Consider the following 26,945-nt stretch of genomic DNA (forward strand, 5'->3'; position numbering starts at 1 on the left):
GAAGGGAGAGCCCTGGGGTGGGACACTGCCAGGCCACAGGGCAGCGCTGCCAGGGACTGCCCTGCAGGGACAGGGCACAGCTGAGGGGTCAGGGCAGGTGGTGACTTGGCTGATTGGTGACTCAGAGGAGCTGGTTTGGTGGCCATTGTCCTCAGGAAGCTTCCAGGGAAATTCCAGGGACTGGGATGGGGACAGGGCCTTACTGGGGTGGCTCACACCCAGCTCAGCTCACACCGAGGGGCTGTGGGGCCCAACAATTCAATTCCAGGGACAACTCTGGTTCCTGGGAGTGCTCTGGGGAAAGGCACCGTCCCCAGTGTCCCACCTGAGCCACTGCTCTCAGCATCCTCAGCTCCCACACACCCACAAGTGCTGGAAATTCGCCTTTTTTTCCCCATTCTTCCCCTCCTTTCACCTGTACCCAGCCCTGCTGCACAGGGAGAGGGAGAAGAGGGACCTCTCCTCTTCCCAAGCCTTTGGGAACAGCATTCACGTGGGCAAAGGCAGCTGGAAGATCTCCCTGCAGCTTTGGAAAGGATGAGCTGGATTCAGGTCGAATGACAACCAGAGTCTTTATTCCAAGAGTCCCTTAGGATGGTTGCAGACATACAGACACACACATATTTACACTCTTACACACCTCACAGAGTTTGAACCAATAAATTAAAACAAAAAGAGGACGAGGGGGAATTTTTTTTTCCTTTCCTTTTTTTTTTTTGTCGTTTTTCTGTCACGTAAGAAACAGCAACTCCCCGAGGCGAGGCTGGGGGAACCAGCTGCAGGATGGCAAACAGAAGCCAACGGGGACACGACCCCGGCCCAGAAGCCGCAGTGACAGGGAGCGTGCTCAGGTCACACTCTGGCTTCGATGCACTCCAGCTGGACCATCTCATCCAGCCGGCAGCCCTCGGCTTGGGCACAGTGGCTCAGGTGGGCACTTGGGCTCTGGGCACCTCTTGCTCTGGGGGTGTGGGGGCAGCCTGCGGCAGTCTGGCACAGGGGGGACTCGCACTCGTCCGAGGTAATGTCCGGCACGTCGTCCGACTGGCTGTCCGAGCTCTCCAGGTCGCTGCGGATGCTCTCGGGCTGGGCCAGGGTGATGTCCCACGTCTGGCTGGCAACGCAGTCCTTTTGCTCACAGCTTTGGTGTTCGCACGTCTGCTCCCGCTTGTTGTCGTCCTCCTCGTCTTCCTCCTCCTCCTCCTCCTCCTCCTCTTCCTCGTTCTCTGCCATCTGGGTGTGGACGTGCAGGGAGTCCTCGGTGCTGCTGCCACTGGTCAGCTGGTAGTGACTGGGTTTGGCTTCGATGTCCACCTGGATCTCCATGTTATTGCACTCCCTGCAGGAACAACCACCCTCACCTTACTGGGTTTGACTGGGCTCTACTGGGAGGATCACACCCCCCCCAAACACGAGCAAGATGCTGCTCATCACCCCACGACTCGCTGCTCTCCAACAGAGCCAAGATCACCCCCAGGCTGAGCTGGGAAAGCTCCAGAGTCCCCTCAAACCGCCAGAACAGCCCCTGAGGGTGCTGGGCTGCAGATCCCCTCCCCAGCCTCCCCACCACACACGGAGGCTGCTCCCAAACTGTCCCCAGCCCTCCTCCCGTGCTAGAAGGATGGATGCCTGGTGCAAACACGGCCATCCCACCACCCACAGCAGCGCTCACAGAGCCTGCATTTCTCCAGGACGGCCTCCACCAACGCTCTGCTCGGCACTCCACGTCCTCCCACCTGTCCTGGGGGTTGTAGGAGCTGATGATGGAACCAGCCATGGCTCGGGTGCTGGCGTTGTCGCTGATGGCCCCCAAACTGACCGAGTCTTTGGGGAAAATCTCCTTCTGGACATCTGCCTGGACTTCCAGCCTGCAGGAAAGAAGAGGGTTCCTCAGAAATGCTTCAGGAGCACCAACCCATCCCTGCTCCCCACGGGAAGGCAAGAATCCCTGTGAGCTGGCCCAGCTCAGTGTGACAGGAGTTTAACCCCAGTGGCTGCTCTGATTTAGTCTCATTTTTGCCTCCATTTAGGCAAATCCATTCCGTTTTCCATGACGAAGGCAAAGCCGTGTTTACATCCATGACTCACACGATTCCTGCGAAGAGCTGATTTCCATGGATCTCGCACAGAGCTGTGATTACATCCCGGCTGCCACATCAACACGTGGCTCTAATTACCCAGCAAACTGACTCACAGGCAAGTTAGGAGGAAAACTGTGGTGCAACCTCCTGACTTGGAGAGCCATGACCCTGCTTGCAGAACAGGAAGCATTGAAGCCTCCAGGCTGGGATAACAGGGCTGGAATAGCTTTAAGCAGGGCAGGCAGGAGCTCTGTGCTGCTCCAAATTAAGCTGAAGCATCAGCTCTGTGGTCTCAAGGAGCTCAGTAGGGATCTGTCCTCCTTGCAAGAACTAGACTGGCACTGACTCCAGAAACAGAATCACAGAATGGTTTGGGTTTGGAAAGGACCTTAAACATCATCCAGTTCCAACCCTGTGCCACGGGCAGGAACACTTTCCCCTAGACCAGGCTGCTCAGAGCCCCATCAAACCTGGCCCTGGAACATCTCCAAGGATGGGGACTCCACAATCTCTGTGAGCAATCTGTGTCTCCCCACCTTGGGTGGCTCTGGGCTCCAGATCATCCTAGGTGATCTCCTAGACCTGGTTATTCTACGGCAGACCAACAAAACCAGCACGACACAACCCCTGGATCAAAGCAGCTTCACTCACACTGCTGGAAAGCTCCCCAAATCAAACCCACTCAACCCACAGAGGCCTTGGGAACCCCTCTGCTTTCCCCACGGCCCAGTTACCTGCTGTACTTCCCCTTGCTCCCCGAGAGGACCCCCCCGCTCAGGGTGCCCCCGGACAGGGCGGCGAAGCTGGCGGTCTCGCTGTAGTTGCCCTGGATGACGCTGAGCCCGTCTGTGGGGCTGCCACTGGTGCTCAGCACACTGGTCAGCCCCTCAATGCTGCTCTCTCCGATGCTGGGGTTCTTCAGGGCTCTCCAGGCATCGGCCACTGCGGGGAAGGAGAGCACAGGGGTTGGATTGGCAGTGGGAGCGCTCGGCTGCGATGGCTCATCTCAGGTTTGGGAGACATCAGGACCATAAAGCATTTCATTACGAGAGGCAGCAACAAGAGCATTTTTGCTTCACCCCCTTCCCATCCCCAGTTACTACCTGTGATGGGTCCATCATCTTCATCAAACTCGATTTTCACGCCCTTTCCGTTGGCTGTGCTGACCCCACAGCCACCGCCCCGGCACAGCGAGATGGGCACGACCCCATAGACGTAGGCCAGCATGATGGGGACCCCAATTCCTGGAGAGGAGGAGGAGCTGGGTTAAGAGGAGCTTAAAGATGTGTTGGGTAGACAGAAAAGATTTTTTAGGGACTCTCTGAGTCATGCTTTTGTTGCTTTTAAAGGTTCCAATTCACAGTTATGCAGACAGACAGTGGAGGAGCCCTGTGGGCTGAGTGAACCCCAAGAGCATTGAACCCCCAAGGCGTCAGCCACCAAACCATGACAGGAGGCAGCTCTGTGTGACAGGGGACTCCAGGATGGGCTGTGGCACAGCCAGCTGGAGCTGCAGACAAGCCCTGTGCTGGCTGCGGGCCAGCTCGAGCACACCAGGATGTGAGACAGCGTCGTACCCAAACCCACAGACAGCTGCACTCTGCAAATCATCCTACAGCCACCCCCGTGGCACTGGGCTGGGCTACCCACTCGTCTCAGTGGCTACAAGGGACGGGGCAGAGCCCACTTACCCACACTGACAGCAGCAATGACTGGAGAGGCGATGACAGACAAGGTGACCCCACCAGTGATGGCCAAGTTCCTCTTGTGCTTGGAGGTTTTCTTCCCCTCATACCTGCTGTGGATCTGGCGGAAGAAAATGCCCCAGGTGAGAACAGCAGACACCCAGGGGACATTAAAAAGTGATTTCACAGCTTTGCCAGCTGCATGAGCCCTTGGAGAACCTCATTTGGAGCACAGGTCTCCTCACAGAGCAGACCTAGCAGGAGGGTCTGTGTTGAAGAAAAAGAAGCAACAAGCACAGGGCTGACGGGCTCAAAAGGGACCCCCTGGGTGCTCCCGGGTCAAGGCAGAGGCACAAGAGAGATGCAAAATGCATTTGGGAGGCCTCGAGCCTGAAGGGTTACCAGGGCTATCGGCCACCACCTTCTCCCTGCCCACACAAAGCCCAGGAGATAAGAGAAGCTTCAGAAGAGAAAACTGAGTTTGGGTTCTGTGACAAGATCCACCCTTCCTATCAGCTCTAAATTTCTGGTCAGCGCAGAGAACACCCCAAAGCCTTCTGCCCCCCACACTCACCTTCCTCCCAACGTACACAGGGATGCCAATGACCATGGCAGGAATGGCAATGCCAGCAATGAGGGAAATGCCCACAGGAGCTCCAATCAACGTGCCCAGCTGCCAGAGAATCTTCTTTTTCCGACTCCATGGCTTTTTGCCCCAGAATGTACAGCCAGAGGGGCTTCATGGAAGGGGAAAAAAATGACATTAGCACTCCAGCAATTTCTATAAGCTCCTGAGAATCCCAACTTCAACTTGCACATGAATAAAAACCCAAAATTTAGGATACGGGTAGGCAAATAAGTTTTCTGTCTTTTTTTTTCCCCAAAGGTGAATGTCACACTATTGGGTCTATGTTTAATGGTCAGTACACCGAGAGGTCTCAAAGGTAATTGTATCAGGAGCTTTGTTTGGTGTGGGAAGAGCACCTGAATGCTGTAAAGTGGGACCAGAGTTCATCTCTTTGGGTCAGAAACAATAAAATCTCGCTGAAGCAGGAGGGTGAAAGTCCAGCGGGGGCAGTGAACTCCTCCACAGAGCCCGAGAGAGGCACGTGCTGCTGCCCTGCTCACCTGAGGTAATGCAGATCTGAGATCTCCTTCATGCAGAGCCAGCAGAACTCGCAGCCGCACACGGCGCACGTCATGTGGTTGCAGCTGCCATCGTTCATCTTGATGATGTAAGCACTGCAGCGTGGGCACGGCTTGATGTCATCGGCTGAGGGGGGGAAACAGGGGGTTCAGGGGGGATCCCTGCCCCGAGAGTCAACAACCAACCAGGGGATTCTCATCAAGGACTGACATCTTTATTTTCTCTGCGGCAGAACACCTTTGCTGCTCACGGGGGGCGGTGTGTCTTTAATTTATCTCAGAGAAGATAATTTTGGTGGGACAGACCCTACCAACAGCAGGGACTGGGAACAACAGCCACTTGAAAAAGCTCGTTCTAATCTCGAATGGGATGTATTCCAGAATTCAGGCTTAAACACAGGGAACAAGTCATACCTGCCCAGCACGAGGAGCCATTACTGAGTTGCTCCACGGAGGTGATTCATGGGCCAAGAACAACACAACAACTGGGAGAACAGGCACTGGAGAAAGCCCAAACCTGGCCTTTAGGGGACCAGGGGCTGCAGCCACACACAGCTGCAGAGGCTGCCCAGGCCCCAGCCTGCTGCTGGCAGAGCAGGATAAGGGGTTTTCATCCCTTCCTTAATTCAGGCATCATCTGATCGTGGTTATGCAATGGCTGTGCCGTGGTTCAGGGCTCTGCTGGCCCCTGCAAAGCTCAGCAAGATGAAATCCAGCTGTGAGCCCAGCTCACACCTTATTAATCACCAGGCTGGATCCAGCACGGCGGGGTGGGGAGAAACCACTGTCTCAAAAACCTCCCTTCCCGTGGCTAAGTGCCCTTCCTGGCAGGGATCTCTCTAACAGGATAGAAAAACTGGGTTTTTCTGCTGGCTGGGGCAGTATCTACGCTGTCCATTCTTAGGGTTCTCTAAACTGGGGCATGTTGGACCTCGGCACACCACTAAGCCACCTCAGAACCACCCACGACAGCTCCACGCTGAGCGAATTAATGTTTGAACTCCTCACACGGGAGGAAAAATAGGGTATTTTGTTTGGGGGTAGGGCAGGGCTTCAACAAATGGCCTCACTGCCCACTTCCAGAGTCAATACAGTTATTTTTAAGGAACACAAACACAGCAGACACAGCAGCTCCTACCAGGCATGGAGGAGTTCTGTGGGTTGGCATTTTTTTGGTACCTGCCATTACCAAGAACTAAGAGTGCACGGAGCAGAGCTCCCCACACTCAGCTGGCTGCAAGTGCTGCTCTTCACCACCGGGCAACTTTGAAGCTGCAACAGTAAAAAAGTGACTGCTTGTTCAGGGTTTAGCTCAGCAAAAAAAAGCAAGAACATCCAAGATCAAAAGAGCCACAAGCAGAGCCGGGGCGGATGAGGGGAGTTGCCGTGACACAAAAGGCCCCAAAGCACATCATCACCTACTGATCTATTTGGTGCTGCTGGAAGAGATCAGATGTGTTCAACACACAGGAGGAGGGGAAATGACTCTGAGTTTCACAGCTGCTGGAGACACTTGGAGGGGAGGAGGTTTGCACAGACGTGCCGCTTCCTCATCACACACACACACAGAGCCAAGCAGCCAAAAAATCAGGGTGTGACTCTTGCAGGGCAACGAGCTGGAGCCTCGTGGGTGTCTCTGAAGTTGGGATGTTCTATGAAAAATGGGTAAATCCATACCTGGCCCTGACTCCTGTCCGTAGCTGAGGCCCGAGGTGTGCTTGGTCCGTACGCGCAGGGTCTGCGCCCGCTGCTGCCGGGCCATGTCACAGGTTTGGTTGGGGTGCCATATCTGCTTGCAGTGGTAGCAGAACTCTGTCTGGCAGCCATCCCTCTCACAGGTCAGCTTGGGGCAGCTGGCACAGCCGTAGGCGATCACCGCGTACCTGCGGGCAGGAATTCACACACAAAGTCACCGAGGGAGACTTGCTTTCGTTCACACGCCCCAGAGCCACCGGCCCACCTCCCCCATCTCCCTCCTGCTCACTGCCACAGCAGCCTCCACACCAGACACATTCCTGAGCTCTGCAGGGCCTGAAATTAAGCACTGCTAATTGGGTTACTCAGGGCAGGGACCTTTCCTGCAGGCAGCTTGAGATGCTGAGTTGTTCTCTCCTCAGTAACTGCTGGCAGTTCTCACTGGCAGCTCACACAGGGCAGATTTGTCTGGCCCAGTGTGCCCAGCTAACTCCTTGCTGTTTCCTCCCAGGACGGGCTCTGGCTGCTCTTTCCAGGCACACACATCCCTCATCTCCTTAGGACAGATCTATGGATGGTCCAGGGGAGCCTAGGAAAGCTGAGCCTGTCCTGGGCACTTCCATCAACTGAATGATTCTAAAAAAGTGGAATAACAGCTCCAGAATAACAGTTCCACACGCAGCAAAGTCAACAAGCGAGCTCCTGAGGATCTCCTCAGAACTTCCTTTTCCAAAGAGTGGTGAAGAACAATGCCCTGCCTTTGGAACAAGACAGAATTGGAGTGAAATAATCAACTGTGCAAGAGAGAGAGGCCAAGCTCAACCAGCTCAGTGTGACAGTAGCGTGACACGCCCAGAAGGAAGTGTCCTGTGTACACAGAAGCCTAAGCAGCATCACCAAGCAGTGCTGCAGAAATCTGAGTGACAGTCACTGAGGATGAGGCTGTTTCCCCTGGCAGGGGCTGACACGAGCAGTTCCAGAAGTGCCTACCCAGTCCTGCAACACCCATATGGCAAAAAGGGTATTTTTGTTAGTGGTCAGAGGAGAATAACTCCTGTTTGAGGTTTCATATTTAGAGCTTGTGTGGCTCGAGTTGTATTTGCCTCTTCTTCTCCGAGGCAGCGGCGTGAGAACCACTGAATGTGTCATACCACAATGATTCACATCCCGTGGGAGTTGGAGCAACTTCATCCTGCCAGGCTACGACAGCATCGCCAGAGAAACAACGTCTGAGGGCTGGCAGGCACGACTGCAGCCCTACCTGTGCATCCTCACACCTGCACCTGAGCCCAGCAGGAGGAGAGACGGGAAAACTCCATCCCTGGAAGGGCCCCATGGCTGGATGAACTTTAAAATCCATTCCAACCCAACCCGCTCTGTTCCTACGTGATAATTCTGTGATGGAAATGACCCAGGGGGTTGGGAGGGATGAATTCGATTCCCGTGCACCTTGTCTAAGGAATATCCCACTAAATTTCCTCACCCTGCCACTAACCCCCCCTCAACCAGCCTGCCCTTGGCAAAACAGAAAGGAAAAGCTTCATCTGCCCAGCTGTGTTGTGACACTGCTATTTCAAACCACAACAGCAGCCTAGGAGAGCTCAGTGTAATATATTAAGCACGCTCTAAATAAATTATCTCCTCACTCAAAATGTTGTTGGTTTTTTTTTTTTAACACTCAAGAAATTAAAATCATCAGCACTTATATTTTATTGCTGGAGCTGAAATGACAAATATCAGGCCCAAGCCCCCAGCTGTGGGGAAAGAAGCTCCAGGAGTGTCTAGTGGGGAAAGAAATAACACATCTCCATGTCAAGGTCACCTAGAAAATGGGTTTTGAAGCAAAATGCTGAGGAATAGACATGGCAGGACCTGGATGGACAGTGGTTCTCCTCTTCCACTGACCTCTGACATATTGCTGGCTTACATGGCCATTTTCAGGCTCAATCCCTTTAGATAAGAAGAGAAACTGAGTTCTCCACCCTGAGTTTTCCCCCACAAAGCAATGTGAGCATTTCCTGAGACCCCAGGACCGGCACAGCTCCACTTCCAGCCCCCTCCTTGGATGGCCACGAGTTTCCTCTGTCCCTCCCCTTGCCCATTCACGGATCTCAGCCCACACACCTCCGTTTGCTTTCAAGGTTCTGTTTTTCTCCCAAGATTTTGGGAAGGCTGCAGTGTGACAAACACTAGACAGCGATACCACCTGACTGTAGCAAGGGAAGAAAAAAAAAAAAAAACACTAAAAAACGGAGCTGCAAACACAGAAAATGATTTGTTTTGCGATGGATGGCGCATCAATTGACCAGGGTCTCCATGGCAACACGCACCGGTGTTGTGTTCTCCTCCTCCTCTTCCTCCCGGGCAGCACAGCCAGGCTCTTTCATTTAGGAAATGCTGCGGGATGTGAGGAAGGCACAGGGTGTTTTTAGGGTCCTTGATGCTGCCACCTCGGTGAGGTGACCGGAGAATGCCACCCCAGCCCTTGTGGGGTCGGTAATGATAGAACCTTTAGCATTTTTGTTGTAACTTCACTCGGGGGTTTTGCCCAGGGGGAGGGGAATTGAAGTTTCAAAAGCCCGGGTGAGGCCTCCTGAGCTCTGAACATCAACAGATTGGGAGGAGCCAGAAGAAACAGAGGAAATAAAGGGACATCAACAAACATCACCCCCTGGCGAGGCTGGAGACACCTGGTCTGGGGAAAGATCGGTAAGAGAACCAAAGAATGAGGACTGAATCAGCACCGAAGGGATCAGTAACCAACAGGAGATGGAATCATTGTGGAATTTAGGACCAACAAACGTGAATTTCTTGGGGGTTTTTAATGTATAAATGTGTGAAAAGTCTGGTAAAGAACCAGGTGGGATGGAAGGATTTTCACTGCACAAGCCAGGCACGTGTGGATGGAATGATTTCTGCTGCACATCCTGGCCAGAATAAAGGAATGCCTTGATTCTCTGACACTGAAATGACGCTGCTGGCCAGTTTCAGTTCGGGTGACAGCGGTGGGTGACATCCAGTGCCAAACATCACTCTGCCGTGCCCCCAGCCCTACACTCTGTACTACTCCAGCACTACTACAGCGGGGAAAGCCCGCTGTAAATAATTCATACCCTGATTTTACATAAGCACAGCCACACAAGCTCTGCTGGGAAGAATGAATAGGGTGATTAATTCCTCTCCCTGCCGGAGGGCTGATTCCAACAGCCTTTGTTCGAGCGCTACAGACACGCCAGCAGCGCTGGTCCACTCGAGCTGTCTCCAACATCTCCAACAGCCCCCGGGTCGCTTCTTGCTCTTCTGGGCAGCTGGGAGGAGGATGCCAGCATGTCACCTGGCTCATCCTGCTCCCTGACTAGCCAGGGAGGAGGCTTTAGCTCAGAGAAAGAGCCGCGTGTGGCACCAAACCCCCCCAGAGGAAGGGATCAGGCTCAGGCTGTCACAGAGGCAACGCCCTCCGGGCCGCGCTGGAGCTGGCTCCTTCCAAGCAGCCAGCCCGGGTGACGCCGCTGTTTGTACACCTTATCCTGGGCACAGATAACATCACAACAGTCAAGGAGCTGAGATTCGGCGAGCAGGAACCGGATTTTCCCCAGCCGGTTACCAGCAGAGGCATTCCCTCCGTGGCTGCTCTATCTCCCTGATCTTATCCCCAGCGCTGCTGAAATATCGAGATCTCGCACTTGATTTGGCTTCAGAAAGGAGCAAAGGTGTTGTTTGCTGTCAACTTCACCCTCTGAAGGAACAAGCCATTATGCAGGATGCTCGAGAGGCCGTGAAATGGGTAACCTGAGCCAGGTTCACTGATTTGCATAGGATGCCTATTACAAGGCTCTGATTAAATCTTCACAATCCTCCCACCAACTTTTCCATTCCGACTACTAGGTCAGACTTTCCTTTCATGTTCCTGCTACCCAGAATTGCCATCCAAGCTGAGTTGTAGCTCAACTTCACAGCACTTCTCTTAAGTTCCCCGACCAAGCCCTTTTCCAGGCAGCTTCGGCTCACGCCCAAAACAGAAACCTAACAGAGTTCGTTTAAAAGAAAAGGGAAGAGAAAATGAAAGCAACACGTTCATAACTACACAGTCATCAGGCTTGGCTGGGCTGACTTCTGGACAGACAGACGTTTCCTCACTTGGGCAATGGACAGTGAGTCAACATCACTCCTCTCTGCTGTGTATTCCTGTCCTCACTGGGAAAAAGTGACGGGTTCCTTCTTCCCCACCACTGGAGGCTGCAGCGTTGTCCCCATGCACTGTCCCCAGGACTGGCAGAGGAATGCATAGCTGGGAAAGTCCACACTTACCATTTGTGCACAAAAAAAAAAGGTTTCTGTTACATTAGGGAAGCGATGGCTTTGCTAAAACCCCCCTTCAAGTCATATCACTCCTACCCAATCTGTCTGTGTTTTCACAATCCCCAAGGTCAGATCCTGGAGCTCCTGAGAGATAATGGGGATAGATGGAATTTCGGTACCCAAGGCCTATCAGCTGTCCTGAACAGACTGCAGATAAGCAAAGAACCCCTGCAGCGAGGGCTCTTCCTGGGACACAGCAGCGCCCTACTGAGGGTGAGCCACCCCTCCCTGTGCTGTCCTGGGACGCACGTGGGCACGGGCAGCTCAGTGAGTCCCGGGCCACCCCAGCCGGGATGGGGATGCCATCCGCAGGACCTGCTGGGGATAGGCAGCAACCACAGCGCGTTCCACTTCACCCAGCTATCCCAGCACGTGTTGGGGACAGGCAGCATCCCTCCAGGGTGGGTTCTACCTTCCCCAAGACGCCCCGGGACAGAGAGATGGGGCAGCACCCTAAGGAGACAGCAGGCTTCCCTGCCAAGCTGTCCCAGACGGAAGGGACGGGGGTGTCCCCCTCCACGCGCTGTCCCAGCATGGAGAGGACAGCACCCTACGTGGACAGCGGTTCCCCACTCCCCAAGGTGTCCTAGGACGGAGAGACGAGCTGGTCCCCCGCTGCCCGGGCTGTCCCAGCACGGAGCGGCATCATCCCACCGCCACCGCATCACTCACCCGCAGTCGGGGGCCGGACACCAGCGGCAGTCGGGGTCGGCGGCGAGGCAGCGGCGCAGCATGAACTCCTCGTACTTGGCGACGAGGTGCGGGGAGTCGCGGAGCAGGCGGCGGATGTCGGCGGGGTTGAGGCGCTCGCTGCACTCGGGGCAGCAGATGTTGACGCGGGGACTCGGTGATCTCGATGCGCAGGTACTGCCGCAGGCAGGCCCCGCACGACCGGTGCGGCACGACAGCAGCCGCGGCGCGTTCTCCGCCGGCTGCCGCACCAGGCACAGCGGGCACTCCAGCTCCTCCTCGCCCTCCGGGACCACCGGAGCCTCCTCGGGGGGCGGCGGCGGCGGCGGCGGCGGCGGCGGGGCCGGCGGGGCGGCGGGGGGCGGCGGCGGGGCGGCCGGGGGCGGCTCGGCCTTGGCGCGGCGGCGGCCGCCCGCGGCGGAGGCGGCGGCGGCGGAGAAGACGCTCTGGAAGGAGAGGCGGCGGCGGCGGCCGGGCTTGGGGCACTTGGCGGCGGCCGAGTGGATGGATGAGGAGCGCGGCGACTCGGAGTCCCGCTCGGAGCCCATGGCGGCGAGGTTAGCCCGGCGGTGTCACCGGCGGCGGGGTCCGAGGTGGTGGCGGCGGATCAGTCCGGGGGCTCCGAGCGCCGCGTCCCTGCCTCGGCCGCGCTGTAACGAAAGCGGCGCCGGGGCCGGGTGAGCGCGGCTCCGCCTCGTCCCGCCCCGCACCGGGCGCGGCCGCCGCCGCCGCCATTTCGGTTGTGGGCACCGCCCCCGGGCAGTCCCGGAGCCTGCGGTGCCCGTCCGTGTGCCCGTCCCCGTCCCGCGGCTGGGGCGCCTGGAAGTGGTTCTAAAGCATCTCGGTGAGGCAGAGCTGAGCCTCCGCTCTGCTTCTGGGCTTCCCTTGGTGCCCCCCGCCCCTCAGCGCCTCCATCTCCCCTCAAGCGCCATTGCTCCCCTCAGTCCCTGCTCCCCTCAGCACTTCCATCTCCCCTCAGCACCATTGCTCCCCTCAGTCCCTGCTCCCCTCAGCACTTCCATCTCCCCTCAGCGCCATTGCTCCCCTCAGTCCCTGCTCCCCTCAGCACTTCCATCTCTCCTCAGCATCTCCATTTCCCCTCAGCACCTCCATCTCCCCTCAAGTGCCATCGCTCCCCTCAGTCCCTGCTCCCCTCAGCACTTCCATCTCCCCTCAGCATCTCCATTTCCCCTTAGCACCTCCATCTCCCCTCAGCGCCATCGCTCCCCTCAGCCTCTGCTCCCCTCAGCACCTCCATCTCCCCTCAGTGCCATCGCTCCCCTCAGCCTCTGCTCCCCTCAGCACTTCCATCTCCCCTCAGCGCCATCGCTCCCCTCAGCCCCTGCTCCCCTCAGCACCTCCATCTCCCCTCAGCGCCATTGCTCCTCTCAGCCCCTGGCTCCCCTCAGCATCATCTTCCTGGTCCCATCGGCACCCCCTGCTCCCCTCAGTGCCCCCATGTCCCCTAAACACCCCTGTCTCCCTTCAGCTCCCCATTTTCCCCTCAGCGCCCTGATTCCCTCAATGTTTGGGTGACACTCTCAGGCACATGGTGGCATTCATGGGGTGTCCTGCATAAGGCTAAGAGTTGGACTCGATGTTCCTGATGGATCCCTTCTATCTCAGCTTATTCTATGATTCTCCCTTCAGATTTACATCTTCTCAACATCCCTCACTCAGCACTGCCATGGCTGCCTCACCCAGGGCCTGGAATGGGGGGAATCTTCTGGCTGGATTGTGCAGACAAAAAAGGTTTCTATTAAAAAAAACCAAAAACCCTGGGGCAGTTTGCTTTTTAACATCTCTCGTTGTTGAGGGGTGTCTGTAACCTCAGGAGCCCCCTCTAAATCCATCCATCCCAGTGGAGCACCTCGTCCTTCGCTGTGTGTCCCTCCTTGATAATGTTTTTGAAGATCAAATAAAAATTTACTCAGCTGGGAACTCCTCCCCGAGTGCCAGGTTTAGAGGCACTGAAACTACAACCCACATTCTCACTGCACTCATGCAGAAAGTTAAAAGCCTCAGCTTCCTTCCAGGGTTCCCCTGTGCCCAGAGGGGTCTGCCAGCCTCACATCCCATCCAAAGGCAGATAAACTAACAGGAAGGATGCTGCTTCTTATTATGCAGGGGAGGTGAAGCAGAAAGATCTGCTGCGTCTACGAAGAGCCTCTTAAATCAGCACAGAAGGAGCTGCCTTGCCTTAGACTGTCAGCTCTGACTGGACAGACTGTGGTTATTCATGTGACAAGTGTGGCTCCATCACTGTCTCCCAGCTATCACTGTTCCTGAAATCATCTCCCTCAGCAAAGCCTGTTTGCATGGTTATTATTACCAGAATCCTTCAAGAGCTGGGATGGGAACAAGGAACCAGGATTTCGGTGCTGGTGCTGCTGGATTGCTGCAGGCAAAGACCCCAGATCTGTCACGTCGAGGATAATGATGACACTTCCCTGTCTGATGGGTGAATGAAGGCACAGAAGGAGTAAATCACCTGCACAAATGAAGCTTCCTCCTCTCCTAAACGCCCTGCAGCAATCCTGCTTTTCCCTGTTCCTTCTCCATTAATTCTGTGCCTGCCATGCACCCTCCCTCACTGCTTATCCCAAGATGTCTGCTACACCCCAGTCCTTCCCCAGAGATTGCATTCCCCAGACATTTGTCAGCTCTTCACATTCCTGCCCCAGCACACGGGGCTTTGGACCAGCTGGGAGTTTTGGACCACACTTAGGTTTGGCCCCAGAGTGGTAAATTCCTGCCTGGGATCAAAAAACCCTGTTAATTAGCAAGTTAATTTGGCAAGGGCCAAACAGCTCTGCTCCAAGAGAAGCAGGGATGCTTCCAGGGTGTCTGTGGAGCACATTTTCCCTGAGCAGTGAGCTGCTGAGCTGTGGTCCTTGGGCAGGCATGAAGATTTCCCTGACACTTTGTGGTGTGGAGCTCCCAGAGGAAAAGGACCCTTTTCCTTGGGAAAGGAGGGCCAGATGAAGAAGGGAGAGATGTTATATTGGTGTAAATCGAGATTATATTGAAATTACCTACTCCTGTCTTGAGACAAGCTGGGTATGAGGCATTTTCAAATGGCTGTCGCTGCCCATCTGTAGCAGAGACTGTCTTGCTTTGATGATTTCACTAGAAAAATCACACTCTTGACTGAAATAGAGAAACCTGAACAGGACTTGTGTGGGACGGATCTCCCAGACAGCGCTCTGCCAGCTCAGCCCTGCGTCCTCTGCAGCGTAGAACAGACTCTAACTAATTGTGGGAAGGTTTCAGCTCAAAAGCTAATGTGAGACAGGCCTGAATTACCAGTAATGCAGACACAGAGAGACAGAGAGCAAAACCATCTGGAGCTCCTGGGAAAGGATGGGCTGATGGGGCAGAAATGACTCTTCGCTGCCTTATATGAGGAATCACGATACCAGCAAGGCTGGGGGAGGCCAGGGTAAATCCGAGTGACTTCAGAGCCATCTTCCCTCCTCTCAAGCTGTGCAGAGCTCTAGCCAGTGGTTATATATTTGAGGGAATTCAGTGCTTTTATGGAGCTCTGAGATACAGATTTCCAACTGTCCGGACCCTGCTGTGCTCCAGACTTCCCAGCTACTTAAAAACAAGTTCTCCATGGCAGAGGTGTTTCTCCACGGCGAGTTTCCACAGCCCTTGCCAGGAGCAAAGGCTCCTGCTCAGCGTGTTCCTGACTAGCAGTTTGAACCCGGTAGTTTGTTTTGATTCAAAAAAAAAAAACCAACCACAAACACCCCAAGACAAACAGCCAGGAACTGGATGCAGAGGGCAGGAAAGCAAGCTGCCAGGGAGGAAAAGAGGCTGATTGGGATGTCACCGGATTGGGAGTGAGATCAGATCAGCCCCTCCCCGGAGCTGCGGGGAAGCTGCCACCAGCCTGACCGTTAAACTGGGGGATATTTGAAAAGATAAACCCAAACCAAACAAACAAAAAAAGATACAGAAGGCGGGGGCGTGACGAGGGGGGATTCAAACGCTGCGGCGAATCATTCTGCAAATCCCAGCTCCAATAGGCAAATTTGCTTTTGCTTACGCTGGCAGAAAGCTGGAAGATTGCTGACTTCCGACCCCGCTGGATTTGGCACAGGCGACTTTTAAAGCTGCCTGAAAGCGCTGTATCCCCCAGGAAGGCTTCCAGGGAGAAGGCTTTGTCCAGACACCGGTTGGAGCCACCCCACACTGCCCAGTGCCGTTCCCAGCCTGGATGGAGCCACTGGGGGAGGCTGAGCCGGGCTGGACCTGCTTTTGGGAGGTATTTCTCTTTCCAGAGAAATATCGTGGTCACCCACACCCCCAAAAAAACCCTGCAAAGCAGAGTGACGGCTCTGTCACTGTCGAGGAGGAAGCGCCTCTGGTGATGTAATGAAAATTCCCCTTGGTAATTCAGAGAGTGAAAGCAGAGGCTGAGCTGCTGGGAAGGGATTGTGAAAGTCAGACTGCATGGAGGAAGCGGGGTGTGCCTGGCCGGGAATATCGCCGTGGCAGGAGGCACGTCGGTTTGGGTTTGCAGCCGACAAAATTGAAATTCTAGCTCTTACCACATCCCTTTTGCCCACCTTTCCCCCCTTCCTGGTGACCCAAATATCACAGGTATGGGAAATACCTGCCTGATGCTCTCCTCCCTGGCATGCAGGACACAGGGGGTGTTGAAACAGCTATTTCAGGACACTCAAAGATCCAGTCTGCCTTAAACCTCTGGAATGCAGGCACCGAGGTGTGAACCTCTCCTCAGCACTGCCTCTTTTCTCTGGAAGCCCGTGGGTCTCCTCAGGGTTTCTCCCACTTTTCCCAGGCAGGGATGGGGGGGTTATTCAAGGGGGACAGGCTGCATTGCAGAGCAAATGGAGTTTAGAGAAAACCCAGCTCGTGTCGCTGCTTGCTGATGAAATGCAGGAAGGAGGGGAGCAGCTTTACACCAGGAATTCTTCCTCGTTTTTGCACAGGGAGACTCAGGAATGACTCAGCTCTGGTTTTGCTGGGCAGGCTGAGACCTTTGGCCCTATTAAGGTGGGACAGCCGGGGCTGTTAAAGTGATCCAGGTGCATCAGGATGCCAAAATGCAGATGGCAGTTTCAGGGGGTCTCTCTTCTGAGGACCCACCACGGGTCTCACCTGGGATGTGCTGCACTCACAGCATCTGGAGGAAGATGAGAGGGACACACAGATGAGAGGGACACACAGCATCTGGAGGAAGATGAGAGGGACACACAGATTGAAGTAGCACAGAGGTCGTTTTAAACCTCTCAGAAGTGCAGTGCGAGGTGTCCCCCCAGCTCCCTGCCCTGGAGAGTTGTGCCAGGGCCACGTGGGCTTCCCTACTCCTCTTTTAGGGGTCCCAGCTCCAGGGCAGGGATGTCAATCTCGGCTTGCCCGAGGCATTCGGCGGGGCTTAACCCCGAGAGCCTGGAGCTCTGCGGCGAGGGACGCTGAACGTTCACGGGGAGCAGCTGTGAGTGCAGGAACTGAACCTCATTGGGGTCATTTTCTGCCAGGGCCCCGGGGAAGCACTGGGTGGTAATGACATACACTGTGATCGTTTGTCAGATGGAGATGTCATTAACGGCAGCTCATGTCTCTCCAGGGAAGACACCCGTGGCTGGGGAGGGCTCTCCCCAGTGTGCACATCTCTGCCTCTATCCAGTTAGTTCGTGTTCTGTTTGCCTCTCCTGGTCCCCTGAGATGTGTTCAGGGAAGGAAGGAGATGATTGTGCTTGACTCCTCTTTTCTCTGCTGGACTTAACGAGGATTGACATTCTTTTAAATGAAGAGGAAGAGGCAGGGGATGAGAGCCTTGGGATCAGAAATGCAAGGCTCTTCCGAGAGGATTTGTTCTGGTTTAGTCTGTGGTTACACCTCCTCTCCCCTCCATCTCCCCATCCCACTCTGCTCCCTCCTAACACCCACACGCAAGGCAATCTTCCACTCCCTGCTGTGACTTTCTGGGGAAGAGGCTGTCATGTGAAATCCTGGGAGAGAGTTACCACATGGAGCTCTCTGAAAGCATCAGAACAGCCCTTGCAGAACAGGCCGGCAGCCGGGGGAACGCTGAGCTCCCCCTCCCCGAAATCCTCTCATGGATGGGAGGTGGGGGGAGCGGGGAATCGTCTTGGAAGCTTGGGAGCCGCCTACACACATGGCAAGGCTTGTCAGCAGCTGATAAATGAGGTGGGAGGTGGGGAGATTTCGAGGGGGAGGAATGTGGAGGCTCTCGTGCCCACCTAGCTCCCCCATCCCGTCTCCTGCAGGGCTCCCACAGCTGGGGTGGCCACGGGCTTGGCCCCGTTGGTGACACACGTGCAGCGAGGAGAGACCCCAAAAAGGGACTCGGATGTACTTCAGCAGTGACGCAAAGGTAGGGACCATTAAGCAATTACTTATAATAGTAATCTGACATGCTTTTCCCCTCTACAAAAAGCAGCATTTCCTTTTGTAATAAAAGCACAGGCTGTTCTGTGTTCTTTATTCACCTCCACGCTCGCTGAACAGCTTTGGGGATAGAAGTGACAATGATCCCTGCTCTCAAGTCACTCTCACCACTGACCTGCTACCCTTAATGATGGGGGATTTATAGCTGAGAAGGTTTAGCACTGTATGGTGCTGCCATCAGGATAGGGCTGGCCAGATCCCTATGGCAGGAGGAAGGAGCCAGACGCCCTCCTCACCTGAGTCATTAAATAGACAATTAAATGTTTGGTGTTGGCGTAAACACAGGCAAATTAGTCACTGGAGAAAACCTCAGTGCCTGTGATGGCTGGCTGTGGTTAGAAGGTGGTGGTGACAAACACCTGTGACAGCAGAAAGCCAAGAGGCATGGAGATGGCATGGCATGGCATGGCATGGCATGGCATGGCATGGCATGGCATGGCATGGCATGGCATGCTCCTGGCTCTGGAGTATCTCCCTGATGCCAGCTGGTTTTTGGGATGCTCAGCATCCTGCAGGACACGAGCAAACGTGGCCATAGCAGAAGCAGCAAGATCAAAGTGAAATCTTCAGGAGGAGCACCCATGGAGAGCTGAGGAAGAGTTTGTCCTGCCCTTCAGAGAGCAGATGCACAAGGCAGAGCTCTGGCACGGGCTTGGATTTCTGCAAGGAGAACAGAGTGAGGCACTGGCCTGGTTTCCAGGAAAGGAGAACAGTGTGTCACAGAGAAGGCATTGAAAAGACCTGAGGCTTCTGCCTCAGCTTTCGGTCTTACTCCTGCAGACACGTGGGTGCTTGGGAGTTCAAAAGGCTGAACTGGAGGCTGTCCTGCAGCTGGCACAGCACAGCAAGCTGTGGGCTCCTCCTGCAGAGCTGCTGGAGCAGAGACCACAGAGGGTGTCCCCGTCTCTGCTGGAGATCCCTGCTCAGCTCGCATCAATCCCTGCAGCGCTGACCTTTGCAGTGGGACTGTGGGAGTCCGAGGTGGGCAGGAAGGCTTGGCACAAGCCAAGTGCCCAGAGCCCCCAAAAAAACACTGGCAGCCCTTCAGCAACATCTCAAAACCTCACAGGATCTCTGACATCCTCTCCAGCTGGTGCATCCCACAGCAAGGTGGGGCTGGGCACACCACACGTTTCCTCCAGCTGACCCACCCGTTTCCTATTTTCTGCAGACATGACAACTAGTGAGTTAATCCTGCAGGCCATAAACTAAGCTGTATTAGCAGACACCATCTGTCCTTTTTCATTTGCTGATGCACGACCTATTTTGCTGTGTAGTGGAGCAGGCACTGCAGTTTTGGGGCTTGCATGTTGCAGTGTCCCTGTTGCCAGGGCGTAATCCACTGCTCGCAGGGACCTGCTAGTGGGAGAAAGCTCCAGTGAACTGAGCACCACTGGGACCTGCTGCCAGGGGCAGGTGGTGGATGGAGCCTGTCCCAGTGGCTGCCTGGCCTCCAAGGAGGTTTGGGCTTCAATCCCACAAAGCACCTGGGAAGGGAAAGGTCTCAGCAGAACTTCCCAGAACGAACAGCACGACTGCCCTCAGCAGGGTCTTCTGAAGCCCCTTCAGCAATGGCGACAGCCACATTCCCTCACTCGTCAGGAGGTCGTGGAGGGAGCTGAATTGTCATCCCAAAGTGGGGTTTATGGGAACAGGCTCAGCACTCCAGCCACACTGCTCTGGCCTGGGGTAATTTCTGTGCTGTACAGAGCTGAGCAATGGCAATCACACCAGGATAGGGAAAGACAGGAAGAGAACTCTTCCTTTATCCCTCTGGTCATGTCTTGGAGGAGTGTGGTGACCCTTGTCTGGGTACAGAAGTACAGACATTGTGAAAGGTCATAAAACCATCAGGATTTTCCAAGCCAGTTATTATTTGACTTTAGCAGCTCTTGAGGCAATTCCAAAGGTTAGTGCCTTGTCGAAAGAAGCCTCCTGAATTTACCAACTTTCAATTTAACTCAGCGCTGGTGGCAGGAATTTTCCCTGAGTTCTGAAACAAAAAGCCAGGAAATTCTGTGGATGTGTGCTAAGGAGTCAGGAGGGAGCTGAGTGCAGGGCTGGCTGCTAACACACTCATCTGTTCCTCAGAGCCAGGATGATCAATGGTCACTGACCTCTGCACTCCCAAAATCAGCCAGAGAATGTTCAGCTTCCTGCCTGACTGCACAAAAGTGGAAGAGAGAGTGGAAGGAATTATTCAGACTGAGCTTGGCCTCAGCCAGACCACCCCTCTCTGCCTTACCTCAGTTGCATTATTTGGGTTTTCCAAAGGACTCCTGAGCTCCTAACGTGGCCCAAACCCACCCCCTTCTGTGCCATCAGTGTCCTCTGAGTATCCAGCACTGCCAGAAAGCTGGCCTGGAGTCATTCCCCTTTCCTGCTAGTCCAGCTCTTTTCTCTTAGAAACTGGCTAAAGCTCTGAACCCTGGCGTTTCCCACCCTGAAATCTGTGGTAACTCCTGCACAGCCTCACTGCCTGCAGAGGTGTTTGACCGCTCTGCTGAGCTCTGGGGGGGGAAGAACTCAGTCTCTGGGGACCAAGAACTCAGCTTCCAGCAGCAGCAAGCCCTGCTGTCTCCTTCCTGCCCTCCCAAAGCTTTTCTCAGTGTTCTTTTGTGCTGTTGACACGGCATCAGATGTGACAAGAAACAATGTTCCACAACGTGCCCTGGCGTTCCTGCAAGCTGTGCCCCCCAGCCTGCGCTGGGAAAAGGAGAGCTGGTGTCAGGGTCTCTGACTGACGGTTTGGGGTGGAAATCCCCACTGCGTGAGACTGACCCCAACTTCTCTTCTTTCTCTCTTTGAGCTTTGCGAGGAGGATTGGCTCAAGAATTGTATTGATCTCAGTCCAGGAACAAACATTCCCCTTCCACAGGCCACAGCCTCTCTCTCCTGTGTGTCATGTGAGGAAGAGGAGCAGGGAAGGGCAGTGCTTTGCCAAGACTAGAACGTACCCAAAACTGTGACTGCTGTCAGGAGGTGGGAAGAGGAAGAAAGAGCCCATGTGGTCAGCCCTGGAAAGGGCAGTTCCTGCTGAGAACTGCCTGGGGAACAGTCCCATTTTCATAACCAGCAACAGCTGTGAAAAGGGGAAAGAACAGTGATTCTGGACCCTGCCAGCAGCACCTCTTGCCTGCAGCCAGGCTGGGGGAGCAGCGAGAGCTCCCAGCACAGCCCTCTGGCCCCACAGCAAGGAAAACGTGTGTCATTTTCCAGAGGGCCGAGCCAGCATTAACCAGGTGGGGAATGTGCGAGCCTCTCACCCTGAACACGTGCTTGCTCAGGGTTCCCTTGTCTCAGCTGAGATCTTTCCCCAGTCTGACCCTTGGCTGCCAGGCCCCAGCTCAGTCCACGGCTGTTCCCCCTGTGCTCTGTTCTCTGCAGCACAACAAGGTGGGCAAAGGGAGAGGGGGGCTGTAGTTTGTCCTTCATTCCCGGGCTGGCGTGGAAAGGCAAATGGGGTTTGTTCTGCTGGGTTCTGCTGCTGACCCACGCCTTCCTTCCCGCAGCCTGATGCAGTGGCCACAAGCCTATTCTCTCTAACTTCAAGCACAACCCACCTTTACCACAACCAGGAAATTCCTCTTCTCTCTCCCTCCTCTCCCTCAGCCCTTCACCACCATGAGAAACACTCGCTCCTCTCTGGGGCTTGTCGTCTGAGGGCTGTCTTAACCAGTGTTGGAGCAAACTGTCCCCTGTGCTGCCTCAGGCTGGGCTGTGCACAGCAGAAAATTGAGTAGGAGGTTTCTGGGGCGATCCGTGTGCACTGAGACCTCAAATGCTTCTCTGAAATCAGGCCCTGCTGTTGCTCCAGAGCATCCTTCTAACAGGGAGGCAGCAGCCTCTCATCTGCCCAGCCCTGCCATCTCTGATCCGGGCTGCCATCCCTTTTCCCCTGAGCACCAGGAAAAGTCCAGTGCCTGACACTGAAGCAGCAGTAGCTGCCAAGAGCCTCTCAGCTGCCCCTGAGTTACAGAATCCCTCCCTGCAGTCTCTCAGGAGGAGCTGTCAGCAAAACCAGCCCTATTTAACCAAAGCAGAGACAGCCTGGCTTTACACGGCCTCCCTCTGCCTTTCCCAGCTCCCCTGGAATCAGGCATTCTTTGGGAAAAGCCTCTCAGGGCAGCACCAGCTCCTGTGCTTCTCCCTGGATGTGAAGCTCAGCCACAGCAGCATGCAGGGCTCCACGTAGCTCTGGGTGCTGCTCCAGCTATTCCCTCCCCCCTTCCATGGATCTCCTGCAGGATTCACAGCCCAGCACCCAGGGGTGCTCCCCATGCCCAGAACGGTGCCCTCAGCATGGGATGAGCAGCGAAATCGCAGCTGGAAAATCTGGCAGTGGACGTGGAGCAGAGCCCTGTCCCCGGGCTGGGGACCAAGAATGCCTCTTTCCCATCCAACACGCCAAGGCTCTGAGCCCTGCCAAACCCCAGTGTTTGTTCCTGCCTTTGGCAAGCAAGGCATGGCAACAAAAGCATGTGCGAGGCAGAAGGAGTTCAGTGAAGGAGGGAAGTGGGTTTCTCTTGGGTCTCTGTGACCTTTTCTGGTTTGGAAAGAACAGAGATGTGCAGAGATGCTCACAATGCACAGCAAGGCTGTTTCCACTGCCCCAGCAGCAGAAGAAACCTCGTGGCCTCCTTCAGTCACAAGAAATTGGAGCCCAGAGCCACAGCCCAGCCTTTGGCTGCTGGGGTGGAACCAGAAGTCCAGCTCCTGGGAGTTGGTGCCTTTGCCTGTTTGCAAGGAAAATTTATGTGCAGCCACGGAACCTCACTGTGTGCCTTGTCTTCCAGCCCTGGTTCTCTGGGATACAGCTCCTGCTGTGGGATGGGAACAATTTTTTTTCAGCTGGCAGCAGCTGAGCCAAGTTGTTTTGGAGTCCATGGACTGGGAGTTATGTCAGCAGTGCCCTTGGCCATGAGGATCCCACTGACTCTCACCTCTCTCCTTGGAGGAGCAAGCAGAGAGAAGGAGCTGTTGGGGCAGGGCCAAGAGAAGGGCTGAGACTGAATGACTCCAGTGATTTCTCCATGTGCTTCCAGCCCTTACAGCTCAGCCTCAGAGAGAAGAAGTGGTGCTGGCAGGAGGAAAGAAGAGGAGTGGAGTTCTGTGCAGGTAAATCGGGAATGCGCCTCAATCCTTCAACAGCTGAGAGTCAGGAGCAGGTTTACAGCAAAGATGGAAAAGCTGATTTGGCCAAAGGGATAATATTTCTGTTGGGACCCAGAGAACTATTGATTACTCAAGTAACCTCAACTATTTAACAAACAGCCACCTCAGCAGAAAGAAATTTCAGCCTGGTTTTAGGGAGAGGATTGAGGGGTCTCCAGGGTGGCCAGGCAACAGTGGGAATGTGTATTCCCAGTCTCCTTGACTCTCCTTGCTGCCCTGCCCGCTCCCGGTGGCACCAGATAAGGAGTGAAAACAAACACCAAGTAGGTGCCTGTGAGTGCCCCTAACAAAGGAAGGGGGAAATGTTCACTGCAGTGGAGTCGTGGCCGAGATAGCCTGTGAAATAGGCAGGATTAAAATGTCTCACAGGACCTGGCTCGGCTCCCAGGGTCTTCTCTGGACACTGGCACAAAGGCAGCGCCTCCTGATGCTCCAGGTCTCTGCAGAGCCTCGCAGATCCATAGCACTTTTCCCAGGAGGGAGCACGAGTTCCCAGATAATGCATTTCTGTATTATTGTGTGCCTGGCAGTGACAGCCTGTGGTGGGGGCTGAACACTCAGGTGACAGAGCATGGCTGTGGGGACAGGGTCACACCAAGGCACCGGGAATATGTCAGAGCCTCAGCTGCTGCAGCTGATGTGCAGATGCCAGGCTTTGTAATATTCACATGATCATCCCTTTTGCAGTGTAGGCAAGTATGGGGGAAAGCAAAGAGAGCCAGCTGAGCCTGGAGAAGGTCAAGGACTAGGAGGGGGTGACTTGGCCTTTCTGTTTGTGAGAGGTCCTGGTGCCATTCCCGCACTGAATTTTGAATAACCTTGAAAAAACTCAAGTTGGAACATGACTTTGAAGCAGTCCTGCTGCTGGTCATGCAGAACCACAACCTGGGGAATGAAACTGAAGAACAGCAGTGTTAACTCTTCCCTGCACCCTTCCCTAAGTGGCCCTGGGAGCCCAGCTCAGGCTGTGCCCAGTGAGGTCCCCCTTGGGGCACAGGGGCCCATCCCGAGCTGGCTCCCTCCCAGCACAGCTGCCCTGGGCAGAGCTGAGGGCTGGCACGGAGCAGCTGAGGGGCCCTCCCCTCCCTGCCTTCCCATGCCAGAGGCTCGGAATGCAGCTGGCCCTGCAGCCACCTGGGTGACAGCACTGCCTGTCACCCTCCCGGCGTGGGGCTCCCACCCCTTGCTCCCAGAGAAGCCCCACAGAGCAGCACAAGCTGTTGCTGTTGGCAGTTTCCATGCCATAAGCAGCACTGTGGCCACCTGGGCCACTCCCAAGGGGTCCCAGTAGACCCAGCATGTGTGCCTTGGTGGGCAGGGATTGTGCATCACACAGCAATTGCTTCCCTAATTAAAGCATATTTCTGCTTCTCGTTGCGATTACACTCTCAGGCACTCCTGGCTGCATTTCCTCATGGTCCCACTGGGTCACAGCCCCCAGCCCTTTGAATGCCTCAGGAAACGTGCTGGTTCAACGAAATGGTCGTGACAGGAGCATTGGCCTCTCCCTGTTCTTGGATTTCAAGCAAGGTTTCTACTTTGTGCCTCTTTCATCTCCACTCCCACACTGGTTTCTGACACCCACAGGGGTCACCAGCACAGAGCTTTTGAGCCCAGATGTGTGTTCCTCAGTCAGGTAACACCCTGAGAATCCTGACAGGCCAGCGTCAGGTCAGCACAGCTGTGTGGGGTGCTCAAAAACTCATTTTCTAGTTTGCTGAGGCTGCGTATTCTGAGTGTAGGTGTAGAGTCCCTACACCCTGCTGCTGTGGGATCAGAGCTGGGAACCCACAAGCAGCAAGGAACCAGCCCAACTCTTGGATCAAGAAAAAGATGAAATTCCCCCCAGGACCACGGGCCAGCACAGCACACAGGTACTGCTGGGCAGAGGTGACCGTCACCCTTACTCCCTCTGCTAACAAAACAGATCCCGTTATGCAACCCTTGTGCTAAAAGGCAACACGACACCCAGAGAGGCTTCAAGGACTTCGTTGTTTTGCCTCCCAGGTCTGCAATCCCCAGGATCCACATGCAGAGAGCTCCTGGCAGTACCCATGCACCTGGCTGCCTTCCCCAGAACTATTGCACAGGCAGGGGAAGTGCTGAGGCTGCTGGGGATGTGCAGTTTAGGATTCCCACCACAAACGCGCTGCTGGGCTCCGTCCCAGTGCACCAGCTCTGCTCACAGCCTCCTCTAAGACAGATGCAGCTCAGGGCATGGAGTCTCAAACTTCTGATTAATTTCACCAATGACCCGTGCTGCAATCCCTAGGGAGAACTCTGCTGCCCTTCTCCAGCCAGGGACCAGGGCTGCTCTCCAGTCCCTTTATCCTGTTCTGGAAGTGCAGGTACTCCCGGCTCTTCCCAGTACAGCACCAGTGCCACACACACTGCTGTCACACACCAGTTCCTGCACCAGCCAGCTGGGCTCTGACCTGCTCTCGCTGTCCCACCGCCAAGCCCTGCTGTGCCAGGCTCTTCAGGCATTGTATAATATTCCCGCTGCCCAGGAGCCGTCCCCCAGCTCCACATCACCCCGAGAGATGCCGAGGCGGGCGCTGATCCCACGGCAGCCCGCGGAGCCCCCCCTGCCCCGCTGCCCCCGGGCATCCCTTACCTGTCCCCGGAGCCCACTGCCGGTGCCGCTCTGTCCCCTCCGCAGTCTCCCCGCTCTCCCTTTCCCACTCCCCTTCCCTCTGCGCCACCTCCCCGCGTGATGTCAGCGCAGCCCGGCCCCCGCAGCCTCCCCAGCGCACCCTCCACGCCACGCAGCCGCCCATCGCATCCCGCTGCTGCTGCTGCTTCCCTGCCCAGCGTTGCCACAGCGACAGCAGGGGAATCCCATCCTCTGCTCCTCCACCTCCCAGGGCCTCGCTTGGTATCACCCACTGCAGCTCTTCCCAAAGAGACAGCGGGAAGGACAGGGCGACAGCAGGGGACAGCAGCAGGGAGCGGCCAGCCATGGCCTTGTGCCTCAACATACCTGCAAGGGAAGGGAGAGAGAGCAGAGGGAGCCGGGGGGAGCAGGCTCAGAGCAAACGGGCTCACCTTACCCGCAGCGGTGCCGCCCCTGGCCCCTGAGCTCTTCCCACCTTCCCACTGCCTCCATTTCTCACTCCCAGGCAGTTCTTTGTTCCTCAGCCCCACGTGCTCGCTCCCTCGGGGCTGTGCACATGAGCACCGTGATGGCACCGAGTCCCCACAGACACCTCTGCAGTGGCTTCTCCTCGCCCCACATCAAGGTCAGAGATCAGGTTATCGATCAGGAACTTAAGCCCAGCTCCAAACCAGGCCATCAGGAGTCGGCGGGCTCATCACCACTAACCACAAACCCACAGTGAAAGGTTTTCCTGCAATCCCTGTCACCAATGGCTTCATTGGGAAGGGAGAAGGGCAGATACATTTTTAGGACTGCAGCACATTTTTAATGGAAAGAGATGGCCCAGGGCTTTCATCCCTCCCCCCATTCAAGATGCTGTTTCTTTTCAGCAGAAATATTGCTGCATTAGAGAACAGGTCACTTCCTCTATCAGTGAGAATTCAGTGTCCTATTTGATGCTGGTCCTTGTGCTATAAATAGGAATTTTCCCCTTTTATAGTTGCTGAATAATTGTGTGTATGAAATATGAACACAGTTTTCAAAAGAGTGCCTGATAAGCAGCTTGCT

At 55.3% G+C, this 26,945-nt stretch overlaps 1 protein-coding gene across 1 annotated transcript; it reads right to left on the minus strand.

The window, feature by feature from the left end:
- Nucleotides 1-553: 553 nt before the first annotated feature.
- Nucleotides 554-26,018, minus strand: LOC119711074 (E3 ubiquitin-protein ligase RNF19B-like). The gene is given in 12 exon segments (XM_038160806.1): nucleotides 554-1,339; nucleotides 1,737-1,868; nucleotides 2,816-3,023; nucleotides 3,185-3,325; nucleotides 3,773-3,887; nucleotides 4,341-4,503; nucleotides 4,895-5,039; nucleotides 6,590-6,795; nucleotides 11,639-11,805; nucleotides 11,807-11,865; nucleotides 11,868-12,306; nucleotides 25,896-26,018. Coding segments are annotated over 11 exon segments (2,160 nt in total). The 5' UTR covers nucleotides 12,205-12,306; nucleotides 25,896-26,018; the 3' UTR covers nucleotides 554-852.
- Between the last annotated feature and the right edge of the window lie 927 nt (nucleotides 26,019-26,945).

The sequence above is a fragment of the Motacilla alba genome, chromosome 23 (assembly GCF_015832195.1).
Source record: "Motacilla alba alba isolate MOTALB_02 chromosome 23, Motacilla_alba_V1.0_pri, whole genome shotgun sequence".
Lineage (NCBI taxonomy): Eukaryota > Metazoa > Chordata > Aves > Passeriformes > Motacillidae > Motacilla > Motacilla alba.